The sequence below is a fragment of the Cinclus cinclus genome, chromosome 9 (assembly GCF_963662255.1).
Source record: "Cinclus cinclus chromosome 9, bCinCin1.1, whole genome shotgun sequence".
Lineage (NCBI taxonomy): Eukaryota > Metazoa > Chordata > Aves > Passeriformes > Cinclidae > Cinclus > Cinclus cinclus.
Genome location: NC_085054.1, coordinates 6,876,563 through 6,891,084, shown reverse-complemented (window position 1 = coordinate 6,891,084; position 14,522 = coordinate 6,876,563). Strand labels below are relative to the sequence as shown.

The window sequence follows — 14,522 nt, the reverse complement described above, 5'->3', positions numbered from 1 at the left end:
CTGTGGTATAGAGAGAACCATGAGCTAAATGAATTGTTGTAGACAGGATGTAGAAGTTACTTTCAGTCTTTAAGTTAGACCCCATGGGTACAACAGAACATAGTTAATGGTCCATATTACGTGGTATACTTAAATACAGCTGTCCAACATGATTGTTATCAGTTGGTCAGTGCAAATTGGTTATCTCAAATGCACTAATGCAGTTATCACTTAATGTGAGACTGCTTGGCCTTTAATTCTTGGTGTTTGACAGCTTTGGCATTGTAATTCTGAGGGCATCCAGTCAACCTCAGGTGCTGTGCAGATGGCAAATCCAAGTTAATGCAGAAAAATGAGAAACAAGTGACTACTTAATGTACAGGAGTGCATGATCTGCATCACAAGTAGTTGACAGTGTTGCATACAGGAAGCCCAACCAGATGGCTGTATATTAAAACACATCTCTCCTTGAGAGAATTAAGTACAGGCAATTTGCTCAAATTTTCTGCAGACCTGCTGCATATCACATTAGGATAGAAGGAACAAGAGATTAAGTGCCTTATTTATTGGCAGCATTTGTGCAAAGTTGGCAGTTACTTAAGTTATAAGTTTTTGCAGATGTCTATGAATTCGCACCTTGTTTTGAACAACAGAGTTCTCAGTTTTAAAATACAGGGCAGGAGTGTTGCAGGGCAATGTGTAGCACAGGTATGTACAGTAGAAGCACAGTCAATTTGCTTGTCATGTACATATCCAAGATTAAAGTTGAATAAATAGGTGTCTGATCAGGATACCTATTTTTTAAAAAAACCCAAACAAGTATATAATATTGAATTTGGAGTACTAAGTCAGTGCAGGACCTGTAGGATGTATTTTTTTCTTTTCTTTAGCTTGCTGAAAGTGGCTTCTGTACAGGCCATGAACCAGACTCCATGGAATTCAGTTCACTAGGAGGATGGGTAGCAACACGAGCATCAGGCATGAAAAAAAACATCTATGGAAATATTGAAGATCTGGTAAGTAGTTTTAATGTTTGTTATAATTTCTCTGTTCAGGTATTTGACTTTTATGACTCACAGTGGGAGAGTAAATTGTGGTTCTTTGTGTAATACTGTTTTGGCATCACATCTTCACTGAAATGCTTGTTTCCTTGCTTTTGGTATTAGTATTAATAATCCGCATCACTAATATAGAAGTAATTTTCATTTGACTAGCTTAAGGAATTGTTACCCTGTCCTGGCTCTGGTGCTGTCTTCTACCACTTTGGACTCTATTAATCCAGTGTAATAATCCTGTCAAACTTCCAGAAGTCCCATGTTCTCTCCTCCCTGTTGTGTGTCCTGAAGATGACGTGAAGATGTCTAGCTGAACTAACTCTGACAACGAGCAAGCTCCCCACCTTCCTACATGCCCATGGCTAGCAGTATTTTTTAAATCAGTAGGCTGATCTAATTGACCATGTGGGTGCACAGTGGTGAGATCTAATGTCACCACACTGTGTGTAGGGACCCAGAGGGAGGAAGCAGTGGACTGGAAATGGCAGTATTCTACTCTTGAATCTGTTTTTAGTCATTAAATTGGTTCAACTTTATATTAACTCTGATATTTTTTTGTCTTTTAAGCATGCTTTTAGATTCTAAAGTCTACATTTTCTGTTATAACAAATTTATTGAATATATTGAAGATAAATCATCACTGCTCAGACTTTGCCTGCCTTTTTGCTTCAAACTTCCAGCTTTCTCTCATAGTTTGTATAGCCCTTCCATGTGTGAACTTATTCCTTCTTTCCTGCAGCACACCCATGTACCCATGTTACCTCAGGCTTTTCTATCAGCTCATAGTTCAGGCATACTTGTTCTGTATACAGATGTGACACTTCACTGTGAGTGACTGAGGCTGGCAGGAACTACAGTTTTTATTCAGCAGACCTGGCTGAAGTAAAACTAGTACAAAGTGTCATCATTCCCCTGCTGCCTGAAGCGTTGCTGAATGGTACAGTTTTGCTTGTACTGGGAGTTGTGAAGCAGAAGGCTTCTCTGTTACGGGAGCATAACTTCAGGCTAAAACATCTTCTGAAATTTTCATTAGGAGGAAATAGGATTGAAAATCGATTCAGAACAGTTCATGAGTTTCAAAATAGCACAGTGAGAATGTTTCAAGGAAGTGTTTACCTTCTGAGGAACTTTATATCTTGAAACTGTGTGTTATATAAGCTGCCTAAAATCCACTACTGCAGAATCAACGGTTCATAAATTGCATATACTGAAAATTACTTAGCTACCTGTGCTTGAAAGGTTTAAAGCCATTAGCTGAAATTCAGTAATTTTGTTTCATTTAAAGGCATCACTCAAGAGAAGCTGAAACTCTACCCTTCCTTGGTATGAAATAGAGGACTGAATTGAATAGAGGATTAAAAAAACCCACAAGTGAGCTCTATTGCATGTGCCTGAATAAAGCTGGAAAAAAATGGAAAAAAAAAATTTAAAAAACAACCCTTCTAGCCCTACACGTCAGTCTTGTGATAGCTTTTATAGTGATAATCTATTTCATGAAGCTTACTTCTGTCTTTCCTCCTAATTGAAATATTTCTGTAGCCGTCAGTGACTGAATTTTAGTAGCTTTATCAAGCAGCAATTCTGAAGCAAAACTTAAGCAAAGTTTAAACCCTCACCTTTTTTCCCGCTGTAGTACGATGTATATTCTGGATTAAAATCCTGGTATATATGAAGTTCTATCTGTGAGGTTCAACCCTGAGAAACAAACAGTTTTAACTGGTATTGCCTGGATGTAGCCACCAGCTGATATGATTTGTCATAGAACACAAACAATCTGTTGTGTGGGGAAAACATGCTATGTTAAAACAATTGTTGGTAACAGTCCTGAGGTTCTAGGGGTTGTCTACAGAATGTCTAAAACCTATAAAGCCAAATTGTATCAAACTTAATATGTTTTGTGGAAAATAAATAAAATCTGTGCTTAATGTTAGTATTTATAGTCATTGCACTTTGTTTGAACAGGTGATTCATATAAAAATGGTAACTCCTAGAGGAATAGTAGAAAAAAACTGTCAAGTACCTCGCATGTCAACAGGACCTGATATCCATCACTTCATTATGGGATCTGAAGGTACAAACAGAGTAATTTCACATACTGCATCCTAATTCAGCTTCTGTAATGCTTGAGTATTTGAGCATCTTAAATGCTGTGGCTTCCGATGTCTTGATGGGTGGCAATGTGCAGGCATGAATTTCTTGTGTTAGGATAAAACATTGAGACCTTAATTAGGACTGCTTTAAATGGACCTGTGGAGTCAGCCTGCAAGTCTAGTAACAAAGAGCACCATTTAGAGAATATTTCATAAGAATTCACCACGTAAAAAGTGAGAACTAAATTAAGTACTACTGCAAACTGAATTTTTGGGATTTCTGATTTATGTTAACTTACAGCATTCTGGTCAATGTTAAGTTGGGTATCTTGCAAGAAGTTCATCTTGCAACATTTTGCTCAGTTTTTCTCCTCTCCTGAAGGAACTCTTGGAGTGGTTACTGAAGTTACGATAAAGATTCGTCCAGTCCCTGAATACCAGAAGTATGGCTCTGTGGTCTTCCCCAACTTTGAGCGAGGGGTGGCCTGCTTGAGGGAAGTGGCAAAGCAGGTAAAGAAAAGCTGGATGTTTACTTCACTCAGGAACTCGTGGATTCTAGCAGTAGGGGCCTATTAATGCTCGAGTATTTCTGGCAGTAGATAACCAGGAATTGGAGCTAGGACTCTTGTAAGCATGTATGGTCCATGAAATGCAGGATATGGTCCATGAGGATTCTGCAAATTGTTCAGTTGAGGACTGAACACATTATGACTTTGCTTGGTATTCTGAGCCAAAACATGGGCAGGCCTTTTAATGGCTTGATTCAGGGGAAGTTGTTTTCATACTGCAGCCTGAAAAATTCAGCTTTGCATCTCCTTCAGCGGAGAACTTTACCCTCAGATTAATTAGGACTGAATAAAATGGACCAGTGTTTAAAGGAATTGAGTTGCAGGAGATACATATGAAAGGCAGTTGAATTAATAGCTTTGAACTGGTAAAGGAACAAAAGGTATGCAATGGAAGGATATGGCCTGTATTTAGAAATCACTGCCTGGATCACAGTGATGTGGACAGGTGAGATGGATATTTCCAAGTGGAATTGTGCTTAGACTGTAGTATTTAAATAGAGAATAGTGCAGTCAGATGGTTTCAGGTAGCGACGTATTTAGGCATCCGAGTTCTGTAGTACTTTTCCTCAAGGCTGTGCTTCCAAACAAGTCTTACTCTGGCTAGCCTCTTTCTCCACTGACTAACTTTGCTTTGTTCTGTGCAAAACACACTAAATTATATATATGAATGGTAGAATGTACCCTGAATTGGGGAAATAATTTCAGAAATGTTTTAATTAATGCCAAACTAAACACAGCTTTACATTTTTTCCAGTGATTGGTCTAAATTAATGGCTTAATGTTCCAAGCCAGATGTTCAAACTGGTATGTGAATGACATGTATATGCTAGTCAGCAGCACTTGCCAGTTTTTCTGTCGTGCTTCTACTGCTAGTGCTTGTCCTTCCTTTTAAAGGTACCTAAGCAGACTTTTTTGGGAATGCTTAATCGTATGGCTGGTCAACATTTGAAATCAGTTAAGGAACTCATGTCTTTTCCCTGTCTGTGGGCTAAGTTAGAGGGGAAAAAAGAGGCACTATTTGCCACTTAATGTTGCTCCATTTCTAAGCTTCTGTTGCTGCTGCTGCTGTTTCTCTGCTTACTTGAGCCTGAACCACTTATTCTCTTCTGTTGCCCCTCGCATCAGTCTCAGTAGTAATACAATGATTGCTGTCTGAAAAGCTCTTTTTTTATGTATCAGTCCACTTTGATGTGAGAATAATCAGCCTGCAGGTTGTGGGGGGTCTCATTTAAAACCACTCCCACAGCCTTCTCTCCACCTGCCTAGTAAGCTCCCTTAGTTCTTCATGTTCTTTCTTCCTCTTGTGTGATCCAACAGATATTAAAGATATTGTGAAGTGTGAATATGGCAAATGAAGTGAAAGAGCTGTACTTCCATATCCATGTGATGCGATGATGACTAGCCTAAAATTCAGACTTTGTCATATTCCTCTAGCCATACATTTCAGTACGACTGGATGTGGCCATCAGCAATTATATGGTGTAGGCATATGCATGACCAGAAACTTACCTAACTGAAGGCAGCTGTTCTTACAGTTTTTCAGGTTCCTGTAGTCCAGAATCTAGATTAGACCCAAGTACAGATTTTGATTGCAGTCTGGCAGCAGAGCATGAGTGTACTGGGTCTAGCCAGGATGGAGTCAACTTTTTTCATAGCAGCATATGTGGTGTTAGCTTTTTTACTTGTAACCAAAAGTGTTAACAACAGTGTGTACACAGTGTCAAGGCTTTTTCTGTTTCTCCCTCTCTTCCTGCCAGCAAGTGTTTTGGGGGGAGATGAGAGGCTGGGAGGGTACACAGTTGGGACAACTGACCCAAATTGACTAAAGGCAGATACCTTGTAACATCATGATCATAAATAAAACTAGAGGGGAATGTTTCCTAGGGGTTGCCATTGCTTGAAGACTGGCTGCATATTGGTTAACTGATGGTAATTGATTGCTTTTGCATTGTGCTTCTGTGGGGTTTTTCCCCCATTTTGCTTACCAAGCTGTCTTCATCTCAACCCATGGGTTTTTTCACTTTTGCCCGTCTGATTTTTCTTCCCCATTGCACTGGGGAGGGGGCTGAGTGAGCAGCTGTGTAGTACTCAGCTGCATGCCAGGGTGACCCTCCACAATTAAACCTTTTCAGTGGATTTCTGTTATGTATGTATCTCTGATTACACAGAAACATAAACTCGATGCACTAAACAAGTGTTCTATCTTTAGTGCATATGCCATTTTAGAAGAACACTCAAAATTTGAAGATCAGTGTTTTTGAACTATTACTGTGGTGGCTTGAGGTTAAACTGAAAATTTGCAATGCATTATATCTAGACATACCTAGTAGATGTTGCTATTCCAGTGAAAACAAGTTGTAGTCACCTCATTTCAATGATTATGATGGCCCCAGGTCTCTGGTATCAAATTGTGCTTTCTTATATGCTATTTTAAAATGAAAATTTGATTGTAATGAATTTTAGAACAGCTATGTACATAATCTTTCTACTCTTTCTCCCTCTTACTCCCCTAACTTTGCCTCCAAGAGATGTGCTCCTGCATCAATTCGCCTTGTTGACAATGCACAGTTTCAGTTTGGTAAGTATGTAGATCATTGTGGAGTATCATCTGTTTCCAAGTATTTTTTAGTGGCTTCAGTCTGTTTTGGGTCGTAATTCTTTTGCTTAAATTTAGACAGAGGGCAGTGAATCCAGAGTTCAAGCTCCAGATAGTGCCATAATGTGAGTTTTGGAAACAAAAGCCTGTCTTTTCTCTGAGGAAACACTGTCAACTACTTGAGTCAGTAAAGAGCCATGCTCTGCCTATAAATGAGATGGGCTTTCTGCTATGTTTCCTTTCTTGACATTTAGTCTATTGGTGAGATTGAAATTCTGGAATCACTTCTTCTATTTTGCTATAAAGGAGCAGAGATTCTAGTTTTACAATATAGTACTTGAAGCATTTTTTTCCCCAAGACTACTAGTACTAGTTGGATATGAAAAAAAAAATCAGAATGCCAGCACCTCATTTTAAGGTAAGTGGCTTGATTCCTTTATTTTTCCTTTTCAGAAAAAAAAAGTAAGATAGAAAAAATAAGATAATGTAAATACTATCACTGTGAAAATTCAGAAGATTCCTGAAGACAAAAGATTTTGTAAAATTTCATCTAGTTCAAACACTTAAATAGGACAGTGTCTCATATGCAGAACAGTAATTTCTCAGCAATTCTTAGGAAAGGCAGTAATTTTAAATTCTAGAAAATTTGGCAAAAGAGACATTCTGGCTCAAGACACTCTCATGGAGACCCTAAAGTTCCACAACACAAAAGCTAATAGTTTGCAGAACTTACTGAGACTTGCTATTTTGATTGTACCCAGAAGATGAAAATGGGAAGTGTGACTAACCTTGAAAACCTCTACTACAGTACTTCAGCAATTCAGAATTTCTGAAACTTCTTTTGCACAGAAGCCTCAGTGATGAATCTCGGCTTCAAATGGAATTAATATAATGGTGTTGAGAAAGCTGAGCTTTGTTTTTCAAACCAAGGAAATAGTGATTGTAAGAGCTGAGAGGCCCAGCAAGCCTTGCTGCTTGCTTTGCTCACTCTTTTGTGTTACACTGTTCTGCTCAGACATGTCCAACAGAAGGCAGATGCATTTATTTTTCTTTTTTTATTTGGGAAGCACAGTTTGACCAATTGCAAGCTGTAAACATGATTTTAAGTGTGTCAATATTGATTTTTCTTGTAGCCATTATTAAGTAATTTTTAAGATTGTGGTTTAATAAATTCATGTTTATTCATGATTTCTGTGTGCTTACTGAAGTGTGCTTGTAGGTGTCTTCCTTGGGGTTTTTATCTGCAGAGAGGCTCTCTCTTTGCTTAAGAGGATAAAGGAGCAGTCAGTTGTTGAAGTTCATGTGTTATTCAGGAGGAAATGCTTTGTGAAGTATTTTAGAAGGAAGTATCATGTAAATGGTGCATAACTTTTTATGAATTGGGCTCACAGCATGTAGGCCAGATGCCAGGCTGCTAAAGTGAAGCAGTAATGAGAGTTCAGAAGTTGTTTGTGACTGAACACAATGGAACAAACAGTAAAAGACTTTCATCTCAATTAAACCCAGTCCTGAGGCAGAGATGTTAATTTAACAGGCTCCAAGACACCATTTATATATCCTGGTAATTTTAGTTCCCCGTTTGTCATTAAGGAAGCAATTACTAGCTTTATGTAGAAAACTTCACACAAGTGATATAACTGTTAAAGAAAAAATTGCTTAGCTCCTAACTTGCACCGTTTTTGGCTGTTTGTTTCAGTGGTTTTGGTATAACTTAAAAAAAAAGTCACTGATTTTTGCTTAGTTTTGTGGTTTAAAAATTAATGAAGTGCTCTCTTAAAAATTTTCCACGTGCCCTAGGCTTGTGAAATCTAAACGAAGGCAGACTTAATTAAAGTGTCAAATATTTGTGCACAGTTGTACATATGTCTTCAAAAAATTAATGAAACCTTTTCCTAAATCATGTTTTAACTGCTTAGAGAGAATTCTCTTTAATTTTGATAATCAAAGTGCTCCAAGCAATTCTTGTGATTTTGACAACCAAGCCATTTTTTATTTGCCCCTTGAAGTAAGAAGCTTAAGAGCACTGTTTGCCTTAATATGCCTTTTTCTGCTTTTTGCCAAAGGTCATGCTCTAAAACCACAAGTTGCTTCCATTTTTACATCGTTTTTGGATGGACTGAAAAAGTTCTACATCACAAAGGTAATTTTGGGGTTTTTAATACTGGTTTGAATCTTATATGCGATCCATAAAATTCAAGTATTTTTGGTAAATTGCTTCTAATGCAGCTGAGTTTAACTGATAATACAGTGTAAGAACTCGAGGTTCTAAAGGTGGTTTAATTCAAATGAGATTGTGTTTGAGGAATTATTCCAAGAGAGCTGTTGTGACTGGTCATACCTGTGTAAGAGATTAATGTGCTTTGTCTAACAGTAACTTGGTGACAGGGGAGGACTGGAACCAGTTTACTCAGCTTGCAGATGAATGATAAGCAGTGAATACTGATGGAGCAAGGCTCACACTCTATATTTTTATCTTCCTAGACTTTCTCAAGGCATGATCTACCTTGTTATTACAGTGAGTTAGAATTTTGCAAGATCTTCAGGGTATTTCCTATATAAAATGATTTTTTGTCTTTCTGGAATTAATTCATTTTTAACCTACAATTATTTGGTGCCAAAATGATGTAACCTAGGTTTTTGTATTGAATATTTTGTCTCATTATTGATTTTTTTTCTCTGAATTACTGGACTAGAGAGTTACTGTAAGTATGGGTATTCAAATGTAGAAAATTTCATTATCTTCCAAGAGGGGGCATACTTCTGGAAGACAGTGACTACTGTTGATTCTGCTGCTTTTTCTTGGACTACTAAAGTGGGAAATGACATGTGTCTTGGGACTTCTTTTGTTAGGGAATTCATATGCTGTTTAGAGATAGCCCAGAAGTTTTTCTTTCCCTCCACATTCATGGTGGTCATAGTTTTCTTCCTGCTTTTATAGCTGATAGGGGTAGTTGATTGAATATGAATGTCTCTATTGCTCAAAGCATTTAAGAACTGATTTTTATTACAGCATAGGTAGACAGCTATTATGCCTATCCTGCTTTTTAACAGGAGGAAAGAGGTGACAGATAATTTCTGTTATTTCAGTTGACCTGTCCTCTCAAGGAAAAACTGAAGTGTTTTGGCAGTAAATTTTTGAAAGATTTTTTTTTTCCCTCCCAATCATTCCTTTTAATTGCAGCAACTTCTTGACCAGGACACATGCCATGTATTTGAAAAGTAAAAACCTGTTCCTGGTGTTCTACCACATAGACTGTGAGTAATGGGAAATTTGTCTCTCTTTACAGTTTAAAGGATTTGATCCCAACATACTGTGTGTAGCAACCTTGCTCTTCGAGGGTGACAGAGAGAAGGTTCTTCAACATGAGAAGCAAGTCTATGATATTGCCACCAAGTTTGGGTATGCTTTTCAAAGAACATTTTCAATGTGAAGCTGGGAATGAGCTGCCCAGGAAAAAATTGGCTTAACGTATTTTTGTAGTGGTTACTGTATGGATATGTTCTCAGTTTACTAGTTTGAAGTGGCAGCAGTCAATTAGCTACTGAGTGTTCTCTTTGATACATATGGGTTGTACTAACTCATAGGTAACTTTACTGAAAAACTTCAACTGTGTATTGCAGAAAAAATACTTACTAAATATAGAATGAATGTTATTAAAGTGGAACCCAGCCCTTTTAATTGCTTACAGGCATGGAAATAGCTTGTTTTGCAATACTAGACTCTATATTTTGACTACAGAAAGGGAGACAAAATCATAAGAGTGGTACAAAATTTTTGCAGAATTCATGTGAGTATATGACTACAAGAAACTTGTTTAGTTGAAAGAGTAAAGTGATTTTCTGTAAAGGGACAGAAAACACTCACTGAAGTGGCAGGCTGAGTAATGATCAGGCAGTTTCTTTCCTTCTGCCTTGATTAAGTGTGATTAACACCATCACTAAAACTTATTTGTCAAGAATGTACTGTTATTGCTAATATTGCTCTCAGTTATTCAAATATACATATAAGTGTTGTTTTATCCATTTCAAGGCTATAATTTTTCCATTTTCTGCTTTTGTTGTGCTTTTACTGTGTTACTTCAGCTATGAATCCTTTTGTATTTTGGTATTTCAAGATGACAGTGTATTGATAAGGGGGGTAACTTGTCTGTGTTGGGCCCATTAGAAGATGGTGCTGTCTATGCTGCTTTATTAAGGTTGTTATTGAAGTCTTTAATAGTTTAACTTGGTTTAAAATGCTAAACCATTGAATGGTTTTATAGTATAAAATACTTTAATTCTATGCTTCAGGGTGTCTGATTTCACACCCACCCCTCTCTCAGATTTATGGGAGCTTGTAGGAAGACTGATTCCAGATGGATAGCACTTTCTTGTTCTTAGAAACCAGTAGTTAAAAACAAATGCTTTCATAATAATCCTTGATGGACTAGTGAAAGCAAGGCTTCCTTTTTCTGTAGTGCTATGGCTTTTGTGTCTTTTTTTTCAATTCATTCGGATCTCTTATGCTTTGGGGATCTGAAGTCTTGGGCTCTTGTGCACATAAAAAATTCACCATGCTCAGAAATGTAATTACTCATGTACCTGAAATTAATATCCAGGATATACTGTGTCTGCTTGTGTTTCTCCACTCTTCTGAGAGTTTTGAAGACTGTTTTTTAAGATCAAATCAAATATTTTTGCTCATCATCAAATATCATCAAGTTATAGATCATCAGACATCAAATATGTTGCTAAGTTCTTCTCCAGGTTGTGGAATGAAAAGAGAAATTAATAAAGGTCTGGTCTGAAGTAACTTCTGATTTCTAGTGAGGAGACCTTACTATTAACAACTATTTTAGCACAGTTTAGGCAGCTGAACTTGCACATATGTTTAATTATCAAAGTTATTTCATAAATAATTTTTGTAAACTGGTGTCTAATTTGGTGGAATATTAATTAAATTCTTGTAAATTGCAGTGGCTTGGCAGCAGGAGAAGATAATGGACAGAGAGGATACATGCTGACATTTGTCATTGCTTATCTTCGGGTAGGCCAGCTTTTATCTATCTGCTGCAACTTCTGTTAATTAATGTAACAAAACATAGAGATGTTTCTTTGAAGATGTTTCTCTGAAATCTGAGTGCAGGCTGCCTTAGATGATATCTCAGACTCCTCCCGGAGGTTGTATGTCTTCCATTTCTGAGCAATGATTGTTCATGGAATTTCATCTGCAAAACACCATACAGACACCAATTTATGTTCTTCTTAAGAAAATATCTTCTTGTAAAGGGTATGGAAATTAGTTTGAGGAATCCACAGGGTGAATGAAATCAGAGGCTTGGAGTGTACTTGAAATACTCATGTGTTCACTTGTCTTTTTATTCTTCTTTGGCAATCTGCTTATGGCTGGATTAAATCACAATTCCAGTATAACAGACTTTTAGTCTAAACTGCTGTGGCTGTTCTTACGAATTTTAGTCTTACTGTTTGAGATTTTTATTTTTCAGAACAATATGCACATCCTGAGTGTTTGATTTGTTGGGGACAAATCACTGAATCTCCCTTTATTTCAGCAGGCTGTGTGTAAGATGGGAAGGTGTTTGTCTTTTTTCTATCTAGACAGCGACTACATCGCAAAAAAGAATTTTTTACTTTTATATTGTATATTATAAATATGTAACATTTACTTATTATATTGATGTGCACAGTGAAACTCTTGGCTTGGTGCTATAGTTATACAAATATGTGATTAGTGTAGACACACTGAGTCTGACAAGTTGTCTCACTGTAGCTAGGACATTAAAATGTTTGTCATCTTTGTCTTTCAAGAGCTTTCCTATTTCCATAATAATAAACTTATGTCACTGGGACATGTGGGTGTTTTTGCTAAAGTAGAATTGCTCTTTTTCTTCTGCGAACTAAAAAGTTGTTCACCTGATAGCTGTGTAGCATACATTGGAATCCCAGATGCTGATGCTGAGTGTTACTGATAATTTCCTTATTCTTTTTATTAGGACTTAGGCCTGGATTATTACGTAATAGGAGAATCATTTGAGACATCTGTTCCTTGGGATAGGTAAACTTTGATTACTCTTTAGAATTTCTTAAAACGTGATTTCATTCAAATTATTCCTAACGCGTGTTTGCTCAAGAGGGTGCTTATTTTAGGCCTTACAATTATTGGATGCAGCCTGATATACCTCAAGTCTTGCAGCTGTGTGTTCTTGCTGTAGCTGCTGATAAATTACATACCAGAATTTTGTAAATGCAGTGTATCAAGCATTCAGTAGTATTTTGTCTTAGGTTAGCTTACTGTAACAAATTGAGAACTTGAAATTGCCCTGTTTAGGAGGTAGGATATTGGTGACAATAATTGCAATGGGGGATGAACAGCCATGTGTGTGGGATCAGCAGTGTATTTCAAATGGTTAGTCTGTAGTGAAGAGGAAAAAATTTAATTATATTTAAATAAGTTTTTTTTTCTTTTTCCAGTAATGTAGGGAAATGAAAACTGAAAAGGTAACTTTTGCCCAAGATGGAAATCTTTTACCTAACAGTATTTTATCTGTTATCTATGGTTGAGAAACATTTGACCATAATATACAAAATAATATACAAAAAGAATTAATTTAATTTAATTTAAAATTAATGTACAAAAATAATTTTGGATGCTCCTGTCCATTTGGTAAGCCTGAAATCTCTTAAATAGGATCTAAAGTGATTTGAATCAAAGCTTGACAGCATTCAGTGCAAAGTCTGATTACTTAAGCAGGCAACCCTATACTCTTGCTATTCAATTTGGTGGCAGTTGTAAATTCCAGCCCGTTTGAAAATTGGCGAAGTATCCTAAGAGTATAGAAGAAATTTGAGGACAATTTTAAAGTGAAAGTGCTCTTCCTTTTACTTTAGCTTTATAGATTTTGAAGCATGGTAACTTCTCAGTCACCAATTTGTTTTGCTTCTCTCTCATTTCAGAAGACAGTGAATTTTTACTTAAGAACTTAAGAAAATAGTTTAAACTGTCCTCACCAAAGCAAATCTTTGAAAACCTTTTTTACTTTGACTCATAAGGACCGTGCAACTTTCCATAAACTGATTAACTTGTTCTTGACAGGTTGCAGATACTTGAATAAAATATTTAGCTGGCTTTCTTACTTGCTAAATGGTTAAATTCCCTTGTTTTCTTTGACTCTTTAGTGTAGTTTTAAATCTGTGTAAAACATCTTAATTGGAATGATATCACTGCAGACCTTTGTGGGAGAACGCGTAACTGAAAAAATGGTCATTTGAAAAACAGTTATTTCTTTTGGTTGCTCTAGCACTTTGTTTTCACCTGGGTCTGTCCTAGAAGAACCTAAATACCAAAAAGCAGAGCAAGTATGGCTTCTGACATGGTCTAATAGCTCATTGCCATATTAGAATTACAGTGTTTCAAGTTGGCAGAGTAGTGCCTAGCTGAAGGATCACCAGTTTTGGCCTTGCAGCAACACAAAGGTATGGTGTTAGTAGAGTTTGCCAGACCTTTGAGTTCTTGAGATCTCCTCTGTAATTGTTAACTACTTTGCCAAAACTTTGAGGCTGCTTTGGAAAGTAAAGACACACAGTAGTAGGTAATCTCCTTATTTATTTTTTTAACATTTTTGACACCTCATCCTTATGAAGAAGACCTTTCAGGTTTTCTGTTTCAGGGTAAACTTGCTATTCAGGAGAAGTGCAGAAAAAGGAGTGGAGCCTTGATGAGGATTATTCTTAGAACAAAGTCTAAGCTAGTTCTTTTTTTTTTTTTTTTTTAGAAGTTCTATAAAATAATTTACTAACATTTTATATTTTAATGTGTTTCCTGTTGCAGGGTTTTGGATCTTTGTAGAAATGTAAAGGAAAGGATAGTACGAGAGTGCAAAGAAAAGGGTGTTCAGTTTGCTCCCCTTTCCACCTGTAGGTAAGCCATGCAATAAATCTAAATAATTTTTCTTGACTCCTTGTTTTGTAAGAGATCTAGATATTACAAATACTAGTAGCCTTGACCTTCCTCTTGAACCTGCAAGTGGATTACGTAGAAGAGTGGGGAATTCAAGGGATTTGTAGCACTTGCTTAGGCTTTAAACTTGCTTATTTGGACAAGAGTCAAGTGTAATGACTTAAGAGCTTCAACTTTCAAAGTCATCGCACTAAGTTGCTCATGGATTAGGAGCAAAAAGGATAAAAATTTAAAGAAAAGATGCTGTCCCTTTGAGTAAGAAAGGAAGTACTCTTA

General features: G+C 36.8%; 1 protein-coding gene across 4 annotated transcripts in view; it reads left to right on the top strand.

Moving 5' to 3' along the window:
- Positions 1 to 14,522, top strand: part of AGPS (alkylglycerone phosphate synthase) — a 74,942-nt gene that overhangs the window by 50,688 nt on the left and 9,732 nt on the right. For all 4 annotated transcript variants that reach the window (XM_062498641.1, XM_062498642.1, XM_062498640.1 and 1 more), the window contains 9 exons: positions 870 to 995; positions 2,997 to 3,105; positions 3,507 to 3,634; positions 6,220 to 6,271; positions 8,353 to 8,429; positions 9,577 to 9,689; positions 11,246 to 11,315; positions 12,283 to 12,344; positions 14,118 to 14,207. In XM_062498641.1, the coding sequence (XP_062354625.1) occupies positions 870 to 995; positions 2,997 to 3,105; positions 3,507 to 3,634; positions 6,220 to 6,271; positions 8,353 to 8,429; positions 9,577 to 9,689; positions 11,246 to 11,315; positions 12,283 to 12,344; positions 14,118 to 14,207 (827 nt within the window). The remainder of the gene's footprint in view (positions 1 to 869; positions 996 to 2,996; positions 3,106 to 3,506; positions 3,635 to 6,219; positions 6,272 to 8,352; positions 8,430 to 9,576; positions 9,690 to 11,245; positions 11,316 to 12,282; positions 12,345 to 14,117; positions 14,208 to 14,522) is intronic.